This window comes from Macaca fascicularis, chromosome 13, assembly GCF_037993035.2.
Source record: "Macaca fascicularis isolate 582-1 chromosome 13, T2T-MFA8v1.1".
Lineage (NCBI taxonomy): Eukaryota > Metazoa > Chordata > Mammalia > Primates > Cercopithecidae > Macaca > Macaca fascicularis.
The window spans coordinates 16,088,431-16,107,472 of NC_088387.1; the positions used below are offsets into that span (position 1 = coordinate 16,088,431).

Sequence of the window (19,042 nt, forward strand, 5' to 3'; positions counted from 1 at the left end):
GGTGTCCCAAAATGCTGAGATTTACAGGCATGAGCCACTCGCCCGGCCAGGTTTTCTTTTTTTCGACATGTCTTTTTCTGGTTTTGTTGTCAGGGTAACACTGGCCTTGTAGAATGAGTTTGGAAGTATTCCCCTCTCCTCTATTTTTCAGAATAGTTTGAGTAGGATTAGTATTAGTTCTTCTTTAAATGTCTGGTATAATTCAGCAGTGAAGCCGTCAGGTCCTGGCCTTTTATTTACTGGGAGACTTTTTATTACGGCTTTGATCTCATTACTTCTTATTGGTCTGTTCGGGTTTTGGATTTCTTCATGGTTCAATCTTGGTAGGTTGTATGTATCTAGAAATTTTTCCATTCCTTCTAAATTTTCCAATTTATTGGCATATAGTTGCTCATAGTAGTCACTAATGATCCTTTGAATTTCTGCAGTCTCAGTTGTAATGTCTCCTTTTCATCCCCCTTCTCCCCCCACCCCCCGAGACAGTCTTGCTGTGTCACCCAGGCTGGAGTGATCTTGGCTTACTGCAACCTCCACCTCCTGGGTTCAAGTGATTCTTCTGCTTCAGCCTCCTGACTAGCTGGGATTACAAGCATGTGCCGCCATGCCTGGCTAAGTTTTTTTGTTTTGTTTTGTTTTGTTTTTGTAGAGACGGAGTTTTACCTCTTGGTCAGGCTGGTCTTGAGCTCCTGACCTCAAATGATCCGCCTACCTTGGCCTCCCAAAGTACTGTGAGCCACCATGCCTGGCCTCCTTTTAATCTCTGATTTTATTTGGGTCCTCTCTTTTTCTCAGTCTGGCTAAAGGTTTATCAATTTTGTTTAACTTTTCAAAAAAACTATTTTACTGATTTTTTTGTTTCCTTCATTTCAGTTTCATTTATTTCTATTCTGAACTTTACTATTTCTTTTCTTCTATTATTAATTTTGGGTTTGGTTTGCTCTTGCCTGTCTAGTTCTTTAAGATGCATTGTTAGGTTATTTATTTGAAGGGTTTTTGGTTGTTGATGTAGACATTTAGAGCTCTAAACATCCCTGTTATTACTGCTTTTCCTATATCTCATAGGTTTTGGTATGTTATGTTTCTATTATCATTTGTTTGAAGAACTTTTTCATTTTCCTTAATTTCTTCACTGGCCCACTGGTCATTCAGTAACATATTGTTTAATTTCCATGTATTTATATCGTTTCCAAAATTCCTCTTGTTATTTATTTGTAGTTTTATTCTGGCCTCCAGTTTTGTTTTGTTTTGTTTTGCAGCCTGTGAGCTAAGAATATTTTGACCTTTTTTAATGGTTGAGAAAAAAATAAAAGGATGATATGGAAATTTTACGAAATTCAAGTTTCAGTGTTCATAAATAAAGTCTTCTTGGGACCACAACCACATTTACATATTTACTATTGTTTGTGGCTGTTTTTGAACCACGAGGGCAGGGTTGGCTAGTCACCACAAAGACTTTGTAGCCTGCAAGGCCTAAAATATTTACTATCTGGCCTTTTACAGAAGTTTGATGATTCCTGCCATAGAAGAGTTGTAGCAGTTTTTGAAAACATTAACATTTTCAAATTTTAGATGGTTACTGCCTTCAGATCTTTTATCCTTAGCCTCTCAAATTAAATTTTGTTCTAATAGAAATGACTGGATATTAACGTATTTTAATTACCTTAAAACAAGTCTTGCTCCTCATCCCCCTTCCTCAAGATGGGCTTCTTGTAACTAGGATTAGTTAGCTTCCTTTCTTTCTGTCCCGGAAGACTACTAGAGAGTTGTCTAAGACCGCCCCACTGCCCCTGCTCCTCTGAGTTGGATGAAGGAGGAGCAGGGGACCAGCAGGAGTAGAGTCTGTTGGACAGAGTGTGTGGCAGCATCTCGACTGTACAGAGCACTTGGTAGTCTGAAATTTGATCTCTGCCAGGTAGGAGCAGTTTACTTGCAGGAAGGATTGATGGGTCACGGATTAATGCCACATAGTTCCTTTTTCATTGGAATCCAGTTGTCTGGTGATTCCCTACCTTGTGAGTCTGAACAGGATACTGAAGCTTGCTCCCTCTTGAGAATCCGGAAGGGCCAGATGCCTGCCTTCACAGCCTCCCCTGCAGCTGCAGCCGAGGCACAGGAATGTGCCTTGGACTCTGGCCATCAGGTACACTTGTACTGGACTGTGACCTGCTAGAGATGCAAAGAAATAGGGATTGCCTGGAATCATTTCTGGAGAGCTCGGTTGTAACAGCACTCACGACACCCATTGTTTAGGGGCAGCAGTAGAACCCGGTGTGAGCAGCACAGTCCAGTACCCAGCCTTGGTCCATGTGGTACACTCGGTCCAGAGGTGTAGGGCTGGGGGCAGACTTCCCCCGCTGGGCAGGGTGTTGTTACAAGCTGGGTTCTTTGTTAATCCTGCAGAGTCTGTGAGCATTGCAATATCATTATTAAATATCTCTTCTGCTTAAAACTAACCCAAGGTGGTTTCTGTTGCTTGCATCTTAGAAACCTACATGTGTCAAGCTAAATAAAGAGCTCACTCAAAATATCTAATGTTTTATAAAATTTTGAAAAAATTTCCCTATTTTGAAACTTACTGAAATTCATTTCTTTCAGCATCTTATGCTGTCCCCGTTTTCCTCTTTATTTGTTCCAAAAATGTCTGCCGAGTACCTACTACATGCCCAGCACATGGCTTCACATAAGCAGAAACACAGGCGGAAGAATGTGTCAGTGTTTGGATTTAGTGATGCCCCACTTAGAGAATGCCATACAGTGTAGTCTTGATCCTTATAACCAGGTCATTGTATCTGTGTATTGTGGGCCACACTTGACTACAGTGAGGGTCCCAACGGCAACTTGGAAAGAAAAGAAGTCAGATTATCCTCTGAGAGTGAAACTTCAGACTTGACCCAGGAGTAGAGCTCTGTAGTCTCCTAAAGGGGATGGAGTGGCTCTGGATGTATATGTAAAGAAAGGACATGACCATCTGAAAGGCCCGGTGAGCATGGAAGCAGCAGGTGTATGGGCAGTCACAGAGGTGAAGCTGGCAACCAGGCCTGGGGGCCAGGCAGCGTAGCCCTCGGGCCCAAGTACCAGGTTCCTGTTGCCAGCTCTGCCCCCAGTTTGGGGGAGGTGAATCTGGATGTCATAGTCACTGAATATTCAGACTGTGTAGCTATTTTTATGAATTCAAGCACACCAGACAACCTTCTGATTATAACTTAGATTTTCATTTGACCTGTGCCTAGGAGAGAACACATTACTTATGAAAGCTAGATATTTTAGTTTGCAAGTTGGAGTTCTGATTTTACACATCAGTTCTAAAAGTTGGTGAATGAGGATGCTTAAGTGGCACATCTACCTTAGGTGTGTTGACAACATTGATTACCCAGCTTCAGAAGCTGAAGGTCAGACTTTACATTCTTAAAAATTCACGAAGGTGGGATTCTTTATAGGAAGCCAGCTGGATTCACCAGCAAACTCTGTCACTGAACTGAGGACTTTTTTTTTGGGAGGGGGGGTGGACTTCAGTATATGTGCGTGTGTGTATGTCAGTAAGAAAAATCACAATTTGTAAGATACTTTAAAAATTTTATCAGCACTTTCATGTTTCTGTGAAGCTTCTGAACTTAATTCAACCATTCAAGAAGCATTTCTTAGGTACCTACTGTTGCCAGGCTTGAAGAGCTCACATTTCAGTGAGGAAGACCAACCAACATATGAACAACACACAGTACAGCAAGTGCAACAGAATGGATTTGTCTAAAGTTCAGTAGGATCCCAGAGGAGAGAACAGCTTCCACTGCCTCCCTGGGAGAGCTCTAGAAGGCTCCACCAAATGGCAATATTGCGGGAGTCCTATGTGAGGAGAGAGGCTGGAGGTTCATCCACGTAGAGAAATGGTAGATCCTGGAAACACAAGAGTGTGCTGAGTCTAGGGCAGTGGTTGGGAAATTAAAATATAGCACAATCAGTTGTTAGAAGGGAAAAGGTGATTGGAATGAGGCCACACAGGTGAGTATGCAGTAAAGGATATGTCTCATGTACCTTGCTGCTGTGGTCCGAATGTGTCTCCCCCAAATTCGTATGTTGAACTTCTAACCCCAAAGTGAGGGTATTAGGAGGTGAAGCTTTTGGAGAGATGATTAGGTCATGAGAACAGAGCTTTCATGAATGAGATTAGTGCCCTTATAAAATAGGCCCAAGGGAGCCTGCTTGCCCCTTCCTGCATGTGAGGAAACAGTGAGAGGGTGCCATCTGTGAGCACGGAGAGCTTAGCTTGGACAGCCAAGGTGATGAGGGACGCGCTGAATCAAGATACATGACATGGGGGGTGCTGTTGCACAATATTGAGTTATTCCCCCTCCAGATGAAACACAAATAGAACATAATTGAGCACACCAGTTGTCTGGTATCATCACATAAATAGTACGTGTGTGCACATATAGAAGTGATTTTTACATAAGAGTATATTTTTGTGCATCTAATAGGATTCACTATGGTGTAGTTTTTAGGTATTTCTCTCTAACCTGGATATAACCAGAAAAGAGATATTGATCTCTCTAATAAATCTGCCTATTAAAAGTACTAAGTTTTACAAGTGAAATTATTAATACCATGGGCAGAGTTCCTTTTTACTGTATTCTTTTTGCTTATTTACTTCTGGGTCTTAAAGTCGGTTCACAGGTCCTCATTTACCTGTTAATTGTGCCTGAAACCCAGTCTTTCCCATCTGTTTTTGCTAGTCTTAGAGTTTATATCCTGTAACTTTTCTCATCTTCCTTTGAGTGGGCTCCTAGCATAATGTTTTATGTCTTCTGTTTTATTAAGCAGTATTTGGAAATGGATATGATTTTAGTATTGGTTATGTATCAGGTAGGGGCTCCTTGGGCTTTCACTGTGGGTAACATTCATGTGATATTTGTCTCAGAGTTAATGCCCCTTTCTTTCATCCTCTGAAAATTGTGTGCCTGTAATGTCTTTAGGAGCCACATGGTGGCAGGCACAGTGCTTTGAAACTTTGTGGACTTACATACTCAGAGTGTTTGCTGTGCATCTTCATCTTTCCTTCCTTTAAAAACAATGAAGATATTGAAATTAATAAAAAAGAACCTCCAAATATCTACCACCCACCTCAAGAAATAAAACCTTACAAACAGAGTTGAGGTCTCTTGGTTCAGTTTCCTCTTCCAATCAATCACATTCCCCCCTCCTGTTTTCATCCACGAGGAAACCCTTTCCTTAACGGAGTTTGGCTTTTGGCTCACTTTTGTGCATATCTTTATACTTTCATTACACATTTATATATTCTTAACAGTGCATGGGATTCCTTCTTTCGTTTCAGATTTTACTTGGTGTTTACTGTTTGTGTTACTGTGCAAGTTGCCTTTTTCACTCACTTTTTAAAAACATTTATGTAGATTTGTGCTTCAGTGAATTTTCTTTTACAGCTCTACAGCGTTTCGTTGAAGACATCACAATTTTAGAAATCTGTTTTCTTGATCTTGAGAGAAGCAGGGTAGTAGAGTGATCATAGATGGGGCCCCTGATGCCCATTCCAGTCCCCATTCTGTCACTCACCAGTTGAGGGCCCAGTTTCTACTTCCGCGAAGTAGGGATACCGCTCATTTCACAGGGTGTTAGGGGGATCAGATGAAATAGTATGTGAAGCATTAGCACCATGATCATTACTGCTATTAGAAGAAGATGATAGTAGTGCATGATCATTACTGCCATTAGAACAAGATGACATTACTGCCATTAGAACAAGATAACAGTAGTGCAGACTCAGGGCAGGGCTAATTTTGTGCTATGTTTTAATTTCCAGTCGAACAGAGGGCACGCTGAAAGAAGTGGGGACAATAGCTTGAGACAGCTGAGGTGGCGTCTTTCTGAAGACGTCTGTTTTCTCTGACGTAGGTGGTAATAGAAAAAGAGGGTGGGATCGGTGATTCGAGAGTACTGAGGGTTTCAAGTGTCCTTGTTTGCGGCACGATCTGGCTAAATACATGCAAAATAATTTCCTGTGTTGGTGCGTGTGCTAATCTTGTTTGATTTTTTTCTTAGCAACCTGTTTACCTGGCAAAGTATAAAAGGCTTCTCCTCTAGAGTCTTCTCTCCCCTCTGCCATGGCAGGTGTTGCTACCTGGAGCCGCTTCCACTACTGCTTGTCTCCAGGATTGCACCCTCCCCACCTGGAATTCTAACCTTGTGCGGCTCTCACCTGTCACATACCCCCATCAGCCTGGCTCTGACTTTTTCAAAAGCTGACTCTAAACTGCCTGGCTCCCCGCAGTCATTGCTCCTACTGCTTCCAGAGTGAGGCACCCACTGTTCCCTGGCTCACTTCTCCACCTTCCCATGCCTTGGCACTCTCTTCTCCACCTAGAATATTCTCTCCTCCCCTTTCCTGGTGCCATTCTTTCACAATGTAACATATCCCTGAATGCATTTCATATGATCTTGGGCAACCTATTTAACATCCTCAGATATGACACTTCAGATCCCTCATTAGAGGAAGCACCCGGAAAAGCCAGGAATCCTGACCTGATGCCCTCTGCTGTGCCGTCGGGGCATCACACTGCGCGCGTGATACAGCAGTGTATGGCGTTCTGGCTTTAAGGAAGTTATGCTTGTTTTCATCCCCACGGTTGAACTTTTTTTTTTTAACTTAAAAATACTTTATTGGCCGGGCACGGTGTCTCATGCCTGTAATCTCAGCACTTTGGGAGGCCGAGGCGGGAGGATCACAAGGTCAGGAGATCAAGACTATCCTGGCTAACACGGTGAAACCCCATCTCTACTAAAAATACAAAAAAATTGCCGGGCGTAGTGGCAGGCGCCTGCAGTCCCAGCTACTTGGGAGGCTGAGGCAGGAGAATAGCATGAACCCGGCAGGTGGAGCTTGCAGAGAGCTGAGATCACGCCACTGCACTCCAGACTGGGCAACAGAGTGAGACTCCATTTCATATATATATATATATACACACACACACACACACACACACACACACACATATATATATATGTATATATGTGTGTGTATGTGTATACATATATATTATTATAAAAATGTTATTTTTTATTTTCTAAAAATAGAGATGGAGTCTCACTATGTTGGTCAAGGTGGTCTCAGACTCCTGGCCTCAAGCAGTCCTTCTGCCTTGGCCTCCCAGAGTGCTGGAATTACAGGCGTGAGCCACTGCACTTAGCCTGAAAATTTTCATTCTGATATAAAAATAGAAGAAACAATCCTCTTATACTCATCACCCACACTTAATACCATCTTGCCATATTTGCTTCACATGTTCTTTTTTCTTTTCTTTTCTTTCTTAATTATTTAAAAGCAAATCCGAGACATCAGGACATTTCATCCCAAAATACATCAGAGCTGGTGCCTGAGGAGATGGACATTTTCTTATATAAGCTGGTGTCTGAGAAGATGGACATGCTATTACCATATCTAACAAATGAGTGGTAATTCTTTATCACCATCCAGTACGCCACCCATAATCAAATGTCCTCACTTGTCCCAAGAGTAGCCTTTTACATTTGTTTTGTTTAAACCAAGATCTAAACAAAGGCCATAGTTTAATAATACGTTTAATTGATATGTCTCTTAAGTGTCTCTTAATCTTCAGGAAAACCCCTTCTCTGTTTTTCCTCCAGTCACTGACAGAGACACCAGCTCTGTTGTCATGTAGAATTAAAGTTTTGAATTTTTAAAATAAACCTTATTTTGGAATAATTTTAGATTTATAGAAAAGTTGCAGAGGTCAGGAGCTCAAGAGAATCCTCACATAGTCCTCACCTAGCTTCCCCTCTTGTCAGCACCTTCCATTACCTTCATCATGTCTTTTTTCTGTGCCATCATCCAATCCAGGATACCACATTGTGTTTAGCCATAGTTCAATATTTAAATGATTTCTGGTTATAAGTTCTCATCTACTGCTGAAAAAAATAACCATTTTCTGACTAGAAGGCAGTACACCGTTACGGTTTAAAAACCAGGCTGAGGCCAGGTTTCAGTTTTCCACTCAATTACGTAATAACTGTATAGTAAGTTATACTTTCCATGTCTGTCTCATCACCTTTGAAATGGGAATAATAATAGTACCGTTTCATTGGATTATTGTAAAAAAAAATAAATTTGGTAAGTGTATACAAAGTGCTTATCACAGTTCTGGGCACATAAGAAGCACTCAGTACACCTAGCTCTTGACCAAGGTGCTATTCCTAAATCATACCAAACCCCGGGGAAGGAACTGGGTCTTCCCCGAGGCTCACTATTATTTAGAAAATACTGTATCGATGTTTTTTTCCACTTGCCTTAGAAATAGTGCATTTGCTTTGGTTCTGTATAGTGGTCTCACTACGTTTTGAGGTGTTTCACTTCTATTTTGGGAATTTTTATTCAGTAGAACATAGTTCCCTAGTATGTTTTGATCAATCGAAAATATTGGCTTTAGGCGGGGTGCAGTAGCTCACCTGTAATCCCAGCTCTGTGGGAGGCCGGGGCATGGGGATCGCTTGAGCTCAGGAATTCGAGACCAGCCTGGGCAACATGGCGAAACCCTGTCTCTACAAAAATACAGAAATTAGCTGGGCGTGGTGGCGTGAGCCTGTAGTCTCAGCTACTCAGGAGGCTGAGGTGGGAGGATTGCTTGAGCTGTGGAGGCGGAGGTTGCTGTGAGCTGTGATCTAATATATATATAGATATATGTGTGTAAATATATTTTTATATAAATGTATAAATATATGTACATACATGTACATATATTTATATATAAATATAATTGTATTTACATATTATATAAATATATATATGTGTGTGTGTGTATTTATATATATAGACACCCTAAGAGTGATTTTTTCTCTTGGCAGGAGTTCTTGAGATCAGGATTGGAGGATTAAAACTGCAGGCCTTTCTTTTATTAGTCTCACAGAGTGACTGGTTTGATTTGTGCTTTCGAATTAGAATCACCTTCTTTACCAGACTTCCTTTGCATGAAGCAGTAGGAGCAAGTGGCTGCTTAACTGGCTTGAGCTCTAAAGTGTGTTTGTGGTATGAAGTGTTCTCAGAGGAACCGAAATCGGTGTGGTCACACATCATCAGTGCCTCTTCATACACCCACGCCCTCCTGAAGGTTGCTGTTTGTGTTGCTTCTAGCGCCTGTTGCTGTTCAACAGTACCCTTGGTTTCAGGATAGTTGCTATGATGATGAAAACCTGTTAGAATCTGCCTTTTTTTTTTTTTTTTTTTTCAGAACTGTTGGAAACATTGAATAATTCCATGTACTGTAAAAGGAAATAAAGTAGTTTGGGTAATTTGGACCCAAAGACTCCTAAGGAATCTAGGAATTCAGTTACATAGAAGGTCACTTTCTTTCACTAGCTTTTGCCTCCAAACCTGCAGGAGAAAACCAGCTGAAAAGGAACACACATATGAGTGGGGACTGCACCTGAGCACCCCAAAAGGCTCCTTTCAGAACCCTCAAACCGACCATTCGCAGTATTCACGTGGACTAGGTCTGGGTCATTTGGAGGGAGGGAAGGTGTGGGCTGGCGGAGGTGTCTGGGTGGTTTCTAGTCTGTGTTTACAGTCTGGGGCTTGCGCTGCAGCTCCTGCGCCTGTCATGCACCCCGTTTCCCAGAAGCTTCCATGATTAGGTTGTCTTGTTGAGAGGCAATGCTAGTTCAGACTTGACCTTGTGATGGTCTGTGGGGGAGAATGTTTTAGGCCATGGGACAGTGCAGTTTAATGACTGAAACAGGATTGTTTTAGTCAAATCGACTTTGGTTGGACCCACACTCTCTTTATTGGTTATATTGTTTGGTCAAGTCATTTAACTGCTTTAAGACTCAGTTTTCCCATCTGTAAATGGGAATAATGGTGATACATACCTCACAGAGTTGAGATGGAGGTTAACAACACATAGTGTGCTGGGTAGGTACTCTAACCTCAGTTGTTAGTAATAATTATGTTACATAAATAGTTGAGAGACTGAGCTTTACAATAGTGAGAAGCAAACTTTTTTTAAATTATTATTCTTTAAGTTCTAGGGTGCATGTGCAGGTTTGTTACATACGTATACATGTGCCCTGTTGGTGTGCTGCACCCATTAACTCATCATTTACATTAGGTATATCTCCTGATGCTATCCCTCCCCCCTCCCCACGACAGGCCCTGGTGTGTGATGTTCCCCTTCCTGTGTCCAAGGGTTCTTATTGTTCAGTTCCCACCTATGAGTGCGAACATGCAGTGTTTGGTTTTTTGTCCTTGCGATAGTTGAAAAGCAAACATTTTTGTGTCCTAGCTTTTTTCTTTTGTAAACTCATAAAAGTCTTTATTATTAGAGTCAAAGTAGGTTTAAAACGCTTACCTTTCTGTGGACAAGATTAAGGCAACATAATGTGTCCACACCCTCCCCAGCATCTGGGAGAGTGTCTACCAAGACATCTCTGGTTGGCAGGGGCTGGAAGCCTAGGCAGTGTCTGGGTGGTGAGAGAGCAAGCGCAGGGCAGTTCACGTGGAGGAGATGTCTGAGCATGGTGAGGACCTGTCAAGGGGATGAGACTGGCAGAGGCACGGGCCTTCCAAACTGGAAACACAGGTTTAAAGTGGATAAGAAAACAGCAAAAGTCACATGCGGCGGGTGTGTCGTCAGCCAAGTATAAGAGGCAACACAGAAGGGTGCCTGGTGTGCCCCCAACCCAGCTGTGGCCCTCACAAACCTTTAGTGAGCGTCTAACCTAGGCTGGGGTCTGCTCTTAGCAGCAGAGACTCAGTGGCCTCATGGAGCCTGCAGTCGAGTAGGGGACACTGGTATCAACCATATAATCACACAGATGAATATGTAATGTGAAACATGTCAAGTGGTAGAAGGTAGGGTGCAGAGTGGATGCTGAAAGCAGGGAGGCGAGCAGGACAGCAGGGGCAAGCTTCCTGAGAAACACTGGATCTCATCCAAGAAACCAGGCTCAAAAGCAAGAGGGCCTGATCCTGTGGCTGAGGGGAAGGCTGGGAGGTGAAATGAGACAAGAGACACGGGAGGTGGCATGTTTCGAAGGGCCTAGTGTTCTTCACCCTCAGAGCCAAGGGCAGCCCATGTCTTAAGCAGGGTACTGACAAGACCCTATCTGTTTGCTTAGGACTCCTCTCTCTGAGGCAGCAGAGGCCCCAGGGTGAGGACCAGCAGAGCTGTGCAGAGCCACATGGCAGTCCAGGGAACAGATAGCAGCTTGAGCTAGCCAGGGTGGTGACAGAGAGAAGAGCAAGGAGAGTGGACACAGAGATGTGTAGGAAGGGAGGAGAGAAGGGCAGACTGGACACAGAGGGCCAGGGAGGGAGGCTGGAGCTCCGACCCTGCTAACGTTTCTCCCCACATTCTTTCGTGGACATAGCAACAAACAGACCTGGTGAAGTACAGCATGAGCCAGACATACTTACATGATACATACATATGTGGTCTTTTCATGTGGAATGGAATCTCATAGCTTGTATCCTATGGTCTTTTTTTTCACTCAATGGTAGATCATGAACACACCTTTTTATGCCAAATACATGTTTACATTATCGTTTTCAGTTGCCATCAATCACTCTGGCATCGTAACACTATATAGGAAATACAAGTTTTTGAAAAACTTTTGTCTTTAGTGCTAGATATCCTTAAATTTCTAAATTATATTTGTATCATTGAATTGAACTTTTATATCTGAGTTAGGAAAAAATAACAGTAAATAAAGGGATAATACAGATATCAGAAATGTGTCCATACAACTTGTTATGTGTGTTGTTGCCTTTAAGATTAGGCTTCACATAAAATCTGGGAAGTATTTTGATAACCTGGTAAAAACAATTTTGAAGTGAAAGCCAATGTGTTGACAGTATTGGCTATAGTCATGAACCTATACTGGGTGGGGCAGGAATTGTGGTTTATTTTTTAAGACACACCCCTTGAATTCCAGGGTAGGGAGAAGAACCGTTTTTGTTCTTTCTGGTCTTCAGAATATCAGAACTGTTAGCTTGCAAGTAACTGTTACATTTCTCCTCTCACAAAGAAGTATTTCACCTATTGGATTTTTTTGTAATGACAGTTTGGTTTAGAAATATGCTAAGCAGATATAGATACACTAGAATCTATAGCGTGTAGTTCTATGTATAGTGGTGGACAGGCAGAATGGATAGAAACAGTATCTAAAAAGTTACTTCAATACATTAATATGTATCTTGTTTTAAGTCAAATTATGGGAAAATCTGGATTGTAGAAAAGCTCTCATTTGTGAAGAGTACCACTAGAATTCCTTTTAAAAACAGGTTCATTTAGGGAAAGAAAAATTAATCTATGTGCTGAAGTCTTAGCTTTATCTGTAGTTTTCCAGAAGCAAGTGTACTACATTCAGTGAGATACCCTGTATTTTGCTCTCAGGGAAGAAAAGTGCAGTCCCGCTGCAAGCTTTAGTCTGTGTTCCTACCCTGAAAGGTCAGTGCTCTGTTGAGGAGGATCCTCTGTTCTCTTTGGGCAAGGTCGGGTGTATGTTGGGTCTAGGGTGATCAGCATACCTTTTTGTGGTCCTTTATCTCCTCTAGAGCTCTTATCCTCAAGCAGCTTTGTGACCAAAGAAAAGGTGTTCATGGAGAAGGATCTGGGGAGCCCAGAGGCTGCTCAGGGTTCTCTTCCACACCCCAAAGGCCTGGCACGCTGAGGCCTTTGGGAAATGTCTGTTGAATTGCTGAATGTGCAGAGCCTGCCCACGTGTGCCTACTTTATTCAGGAATGAGATTTCTGACTAAATGACGAAGGAGAAAAGTGTGCTCAGTCAGGGAGTCACGTTGCACAGATCCTGTCTGGAAAACCAAGTAATGTTTGCCTACAGAGAAGACCATGGAGGTCACCTAATTCAGTCACTTCTGTTCCAAATGGAACAATGGAGGACTGTGGTAGTTAAATGACTTCCTGTGTACTTCTAAGGTAGTCACAGCAAGGAAGTTTCCAAATGTGGATCTGTCAGCTAAATGTCTACTGGTCCTCTCTTGTATCCTTCCACTAACATACCTTGTACTCTCCCTTGGCCCCTCGAAAGTGTGGGATTGGATAGGTTACTTAGAATTTCATTCTAAATTATTTGGGAATATACCTGGAATTATACCCGGAAAATTTGCCGTTTTGTATCAGTGGCTTTTGAGAACATTTATTAATGGTCTAAATTGAAAACTGTTGATGACCCCATGTTACTGGTTGTGGAAGAGGCTGCTGAATGAGAATGACACAGGCAGGTTTTCATGACTTTTTTTTTTTTTTTTTTTTTTGGTATATAGGGGTCTTACTCTGTCACCCAGGCTGGAGCACAGTGGTATGACCATAGCTCATTCCTGCCTCGACCTCCCAGGCTCAGGTGATCATGATCCCCCCATCTCAGCCTCCCTAATAGTTGGGGCTACAGGCACTCGCCACCACGCCCAGCTCATTTTGTATTGTAAAGATGAGGTCTCACTGTGCTGCCCAGGCTGGTCTCAAACTCCTGGGCTCAAGCCGTCTGTTCACCTCGGCCTCCCACATTGCTGGGATTCCAGGCGTGAGCCACCACACTGGCTTCACATGAGCTTTAATGACAGCTCAGCCTATCCACTTAGATGTGGCAGAGGTCCAGGAAGCCTGATTAAGGAGAAAGTTCAGAGGGGCTTATAGACAGTTGCAATATTATCTGCTTGTGAGTGGGACCATATTTTGGAGATTTTTTTCCGCACAGTGAACAGTTTTTGTGGACAGTTGCTTCTGCCTTCTCATACTCTCTGCTCCAGTTAGCTTGACCTTGAGCCTACTCACAATGGTACATCATTGAACCCTTTTCTGCAGCAGATATATAGCACTGTTCTTCCTTCAAATGTATAGCCTAGAGCACTCTTGAGAGGCCTCATTTAGGAAGACGGCTTGGCTGGCAAATAAATGTTTGCCAGATGAATGTGTGTTGGACAGTATGGATGGATATTCTTGCTTTATTAGATAAAATTTGATTTTCCCTGTAAATGATTATTTATGAGATAAAACATAAACTAAAAATGATTCCTTTCCATCAAGTTCAAAGTTAGCTGCAAAACATAAAATTCTTCTTTTATGTCGCACAAGGAAATTAATGGCCTGGAAATGTACAGCTGCTTGACCAGTTTACAGGCCATTAGTACCTAGTGTACTGGCAGTGAGCCCCAGTTAGCCATGGAAACCAGCTTGCAGCTTTCTTAACTCTGTATACGAGAAATAATTGATGATTCATCAATGATCATATTTAACAAACGGCTTGATGTTTAATTAGGTTTCTTTACCCTCTTATATCTGAAGGGGTTAATTGCAACAGGATGCTAAAAGCTGGACTGTGACAAGTTTAGGCAAAAATCCAGGCTAATTTTTTATTCTTATCACAAATGGAAAATGTTTATACTTGTGGAAGGTACTGTTCAACCCCACAAATATGAAAGCTTCAGAGTTTTAGTCTCACCAAGAAAGTAAATTTTTCCAAAACCGTAGAACGAGTGTGTCTTTTAAAATCTCATTTAGGTAACATTGAGTATTACATGCAGAAATGAAAAAGCTTCAAAACTCTGGAGATTTCTCCTCAAACATAACATTGCAAAATGATTAGGCTCTCAAAATTAATTGGTTGAACAACTAAAGCGTAAAGCTTATTTAACAAACATGACTCTCTTCCATGTCCCTGGCCCTACAGATGCAGTGATAAGTTGGGTATGGGGTTTAGAAAGGTTTCTTGGAAGAGATGATCCTTGCAGTGAGTCCTAGTGGGATGATCAGGAGCTAGTCCTGCCAGTGATCTTTCTTCCAGTCTTACCAAGCCGTATGTGCAAAGGCTAGAAAGTGAGAGGAAGCACAGTCTATCCAGGGAACTCCTGGAGTCCAGTCCTCTCAGCTGGGATGGGGACGTGAGATCTGCTGGAGTCAAAGTACAGATTTGAGGAGAACCCGACAGTTCGGAAAAAAGGACAAAAGTTGTCATGAGGTTCAAAGACCAGACCAGTTGTTAAGGCAAATTTGTCTTATTCACAGTTTTTGTGAACTGTTGTTCCTTGGCAACCACGGGGCATATGGGGGAAAGCCCCAGGAGTTTTATGAGGTAGTGAGTTCCCCATCACTGCAAGTGTCCATGAAGAGACAAAATCCCAGGTCGTAGATATTGTATAGGGATGAGGCCATGGGGAAAATGACGGTGGGGAATTCTGCATTGAATGAGAGTCTGGACTGACCTTCAAAGATTTTTTTAGAGTGCTAAAATGAAAAACATATCTATATGGAAACCCACAGAAAATGCATTTATACAGGCCTCCCTCTGTACTGTCAAAATCATGCTAAGACAGTTATTTGAAATTTAAAAGCTTTTTAAATTGGCCTGATCTGAGAATTCAGGCATAATTAATAATTCCATTTCCATGGGGAAGTACATTTGAAAGGATAAGTAGATGGGGACTCCTCCTCCTCCTCTTTGTCACGGCCCTGCTGTGTGTGCTGGGTGTTTGTGCATCTGCCCCCCTTCCCTGTGCTGATGTGCTGCTGTCTGAAGGGTGCTGGGGAGGGAAAGCAGTCCTCTGTCTCTGTCTCTGTCTCTGTCTTCAGTGAAAAGATCCTGGTTAGGCCGGGCACGGTGGCTCACGCCTGTAATCCCAGCCCTCGGATCACGAGGGCAGGAAATCGAGACCGTCTTGGCCAACATGGTGAAACCCCATCTCTACTAAAATACAAAAAATTAGCCCGGCATGGTGGCGCGGTGGCGCTTGCCTGTAATCCCAGCTACTTGGAAGGCTGAGGCAGGGGAATCGCTTGAACCCGGGAGGTGGAGGTTGCAGTGAGCTGAGATTGCGCCACTGCACTCCAGCCTGGCCACAGAGCAAGACTCCGTCTCAAAAAGAAAAAAAAGGCCGGGCGCGGTGGCTCAAGCCTGTAATCCCAGCACTTTGGGAGGCCGAGACGGGCGGATCACGAGTTCAGGAGATCGAGACCATCCTGGCTAACACGGTGAAACCCCGTCTCTACTAAAATACAAAAAAAACTAGCCGGGCAAGGTGGCGGGCGCCTGTAGTCCCAGCTACTCGGGAGGCTGAGGCAGGAGAATGGCGTGAACCCGGGAGGCGGGGCTTGCAGTGAGCTGAGATCCTGCCATTGCACTCCAGCCTGGGCAACAGAGCTAGACTCCGTCTCAAAAAAAAAAAAAAAGAAAAAAAAAGAAAAAAAAGAAAAAAAAAAGATCCTGGTTAAAAGGGCCTTCCCCAAAGGCCCAAAATTTAATTTTACTCAGTTGTGGCAGTTTCATCAGAACATAAGCATTGATTTGCTGAAGTTCCTGTTTGTCAGTACAGCCATTTTAAAAGTCAGAGGGCAAGAATTGTTTCAGCTCGTTTGTTTTATGGCTTGGTAACTAACTGTCCCTGTTACCGCTCTTCCCCGCCCTGTCCCACCCCTGCACATCCTTTTAACACTAGTCTCATCAAATACAGGATTCATCCTACACAGTTAGGTGTTTCCTGTCTGGTTAACCTTTAGTAGTCACCAAGTTCTTTTCCCTTGTCAGCAAGCTGCATTAATTTTTAAAAACTCTTTTAAAAAGAAAGCAATTATTTACATTTCCTATGGAGACAGGTCATATTTAATGTTGGGATTTCTGTATTTGCAACGAATATACAATTGATTTATGTTTTATTCATTAGGCGTCTATTCTGTATTGATGGTGAGGGGAAAACAAGGAAGATTAGTGGTTATTTCTGTTCTTTTTTTTTTAACTCGTCTTGATTTTTAAAAACGAAGGCTGGGCACGGTGGCACACGCCCATAATCCCAGCAATTTGGGAGGCCGAGGCGGGTGGATCACTTGAGGCCAGGAGTTCCAGACTAGCCTGGCCAACATGGCAAAACCCTATCTCTGCTGGGCATGGTGGCACAAACCTGTAATCCCAGCTACTGGGGAGGCTGAGGCACGAGAATCACTTGAACCCGGGAGGCGGAGGCTGCAGTGAGCCGAGATTGTGCCGCTGCACTCCAGCCTGGGTGACAGAAGGAGACTCTGTCTCAAAAAAAAAAAAAAAAAAAAAGAATTGGATACTTTAGGAGGTCTAAATTAAAATGTTCCTATTACTGTAAACTAAGTTGTTTGGTATTTAAATCTTCTAAATTCTATTTGATTTTGAGTGGCAATATATTCAAAGTTCAGAAGGTAGAGTGGTATGTAGTGGAAATGCTTCCTTCTGCTCCTATCCTCCCAGGTCCCTCAGAAGCAGCCAGTATTACCAGTGTTTTGTGTGCCATTCCAGAGATAGATATAACTGTCAACTGATTTTTTAAAACGTGTTTCATCACTCATTAAATCTAATGTAGTGACAAAAATGGTAAATTTTGTCCCTGCATCTTTAAAAGCATGTGCTGTGTTTGGATGGCAATTATGAAAAGTCACTTGTTTTTCCTGGGGCCATAGACCTAGCATAACAAATGGTAGCCCTCAGGGGAACTAGCATCTATGTCCTGAGTGAAGGAGTAAGATGTAGACTTCCCTTTCCTGTGGGTTGCCTTCATTTTTGTGTGTATAGTGCAGATTCTCTCAAAGATGGGAATATATTAACTCTCTAACTCTTGGTGTAAAAATAGTATCAGACCCATTTCTGTGTGCTCTTGTCGAGAAGATTCTAAAGGAAAAGAGGCTGGTATAAATTGCCCAGAGAGAAATTCCTAGAACCATGCAGTCATACTACTGGCTAAGAGCTTGCTGGGAGGTAGCCTGTGTTTGTGGTGTGGTCCTATGTTCCCAGCGGGACTGAAGTGGATTGGAGGGCCGCACTGTGCCTGCTGTGGGGTAGCATCACTTTGAGCTGGATGACACTTGCCCCAAACCTGCCCTCTATTGTCCACATCCCCACACCCAAAACCTTCCTAAACATTGTCACTTTCCAAGGTCAGATGTACAGATAAATATAGGGTACATAGGACCCATTCCACCTTAAAGGCAACAGCATTGTGTCATCCGGGGTGGCCTGCACTACAAGAGGGCATTATTCACAGCCAGTAATTACAGATTCGGAAAATCACTGAATGAAGGAAGAAACCGTCTTCCTTTCAGTTATGAATTTTTTAGTAATATTTAATGAGGGGTGGGTGGACCAAAGACACTTCCTTCCCTTCTGAAGAGAATTTGGAGTAGAGTGGTAAGGGGGAGGAATTGGACTGCTTCCCTTTAGAATTCTGCCCCTCCTCTCCTTTTTAAGGAGAATTGTCCCTAAGGAGCTCACTGTAACCAGGCAGTTCTTTAAACTGACAACTGCCTGTGAAGTGTTAATGGATTTCCTGGGAAATAAAACAGCAGGACCCTTCTTTAGTGACTACCTTACTGGAGCTTTTTAGCCCAATTTTAGTTCAGAGTGGTCCTGGCAAGGTTTATAAAGGAATTGGTGTGATTATTCATAACAATTACATTTTTCTTATTAATAAACAAGTAAGTAACCTGCCTTCTTGGTCACCGACTCCCCCCTTCCCAAGGTGCAAGGCCCAGAGATAAGGCAAGTTGTGCCTTGCTAAGGAGGGTGTGTACCAACCAGTGAGAAACAGGAAGCTGTGCTTCAGCAGCCTGGCCTGCCTGGAGGTTTCTAAGGCTGAGTCAGGTGTGCTGAGGTCCCTCGGCAAGGGACATTGCTTTCCCCTGGCGGCCACACTGCTGAGCATAAATGCTTAAAGTGTCAGCAATTGATGTGTGGAGAGAAGTATGACTGCATTACAGCTTAAAGAGCTTTCACATTCAGGTCTCTACAGGAGGAGACGAGATCGTCCCGATAGTTTGAGAGTAAATGGATTACCGGAGGAAGAGCTAAGGTGAGTGCAAAGTCATGGTTGGCTAAAGGTCAAGGCATCTAATCTAGTAAGTGCAGTGGGGATTCATGCCTAAGTGGATGCAGCATTGGGAAGTACTCATTGAAAAGTAACCTTCTAGTCTGTAATTAAAGACTGAACACAATATCAAGATTGTACTGATTGGAACTGTGCAAAACCAGAACACTTGCCCATTTCTTCACAAATCCT

At 42.9% G+C, this 19,042-nt stretch overlaps 1 protein-coding gene across 21 annotated transcripts in view; it reads left to right on the forward strand.

The window, feature by feature from the left end:
* The window catches only part of LIMS1 (LIM zinc finger domain containing 1), a 142,613-nt gene that overhangs the window by 58,872 nt on the left and 64,699 nt on the right, over positions 1–19,042 (forward strand). For 2 of the 21 annotated variants that reach the window (XM_065526769.2, XM_005575218.5), the window contains exon 1: positions 18,626–18,835. The exons of the other annotated variants lie outside the window; for them this stretch is intronic. In XM_065526769.2, the coding sequence (XP_065382841.1) occupies positions 18,729–18,835 (107 nt within the window). In that variant the 5' untranslated portion in view covers positions 18,626–18,728. Of the gene's footprint in view, positions 1–18,625; positions 18,836–19,042 lie in introns of those variants that run through there. 21 annotated transcript variants of the gene reach the window in all.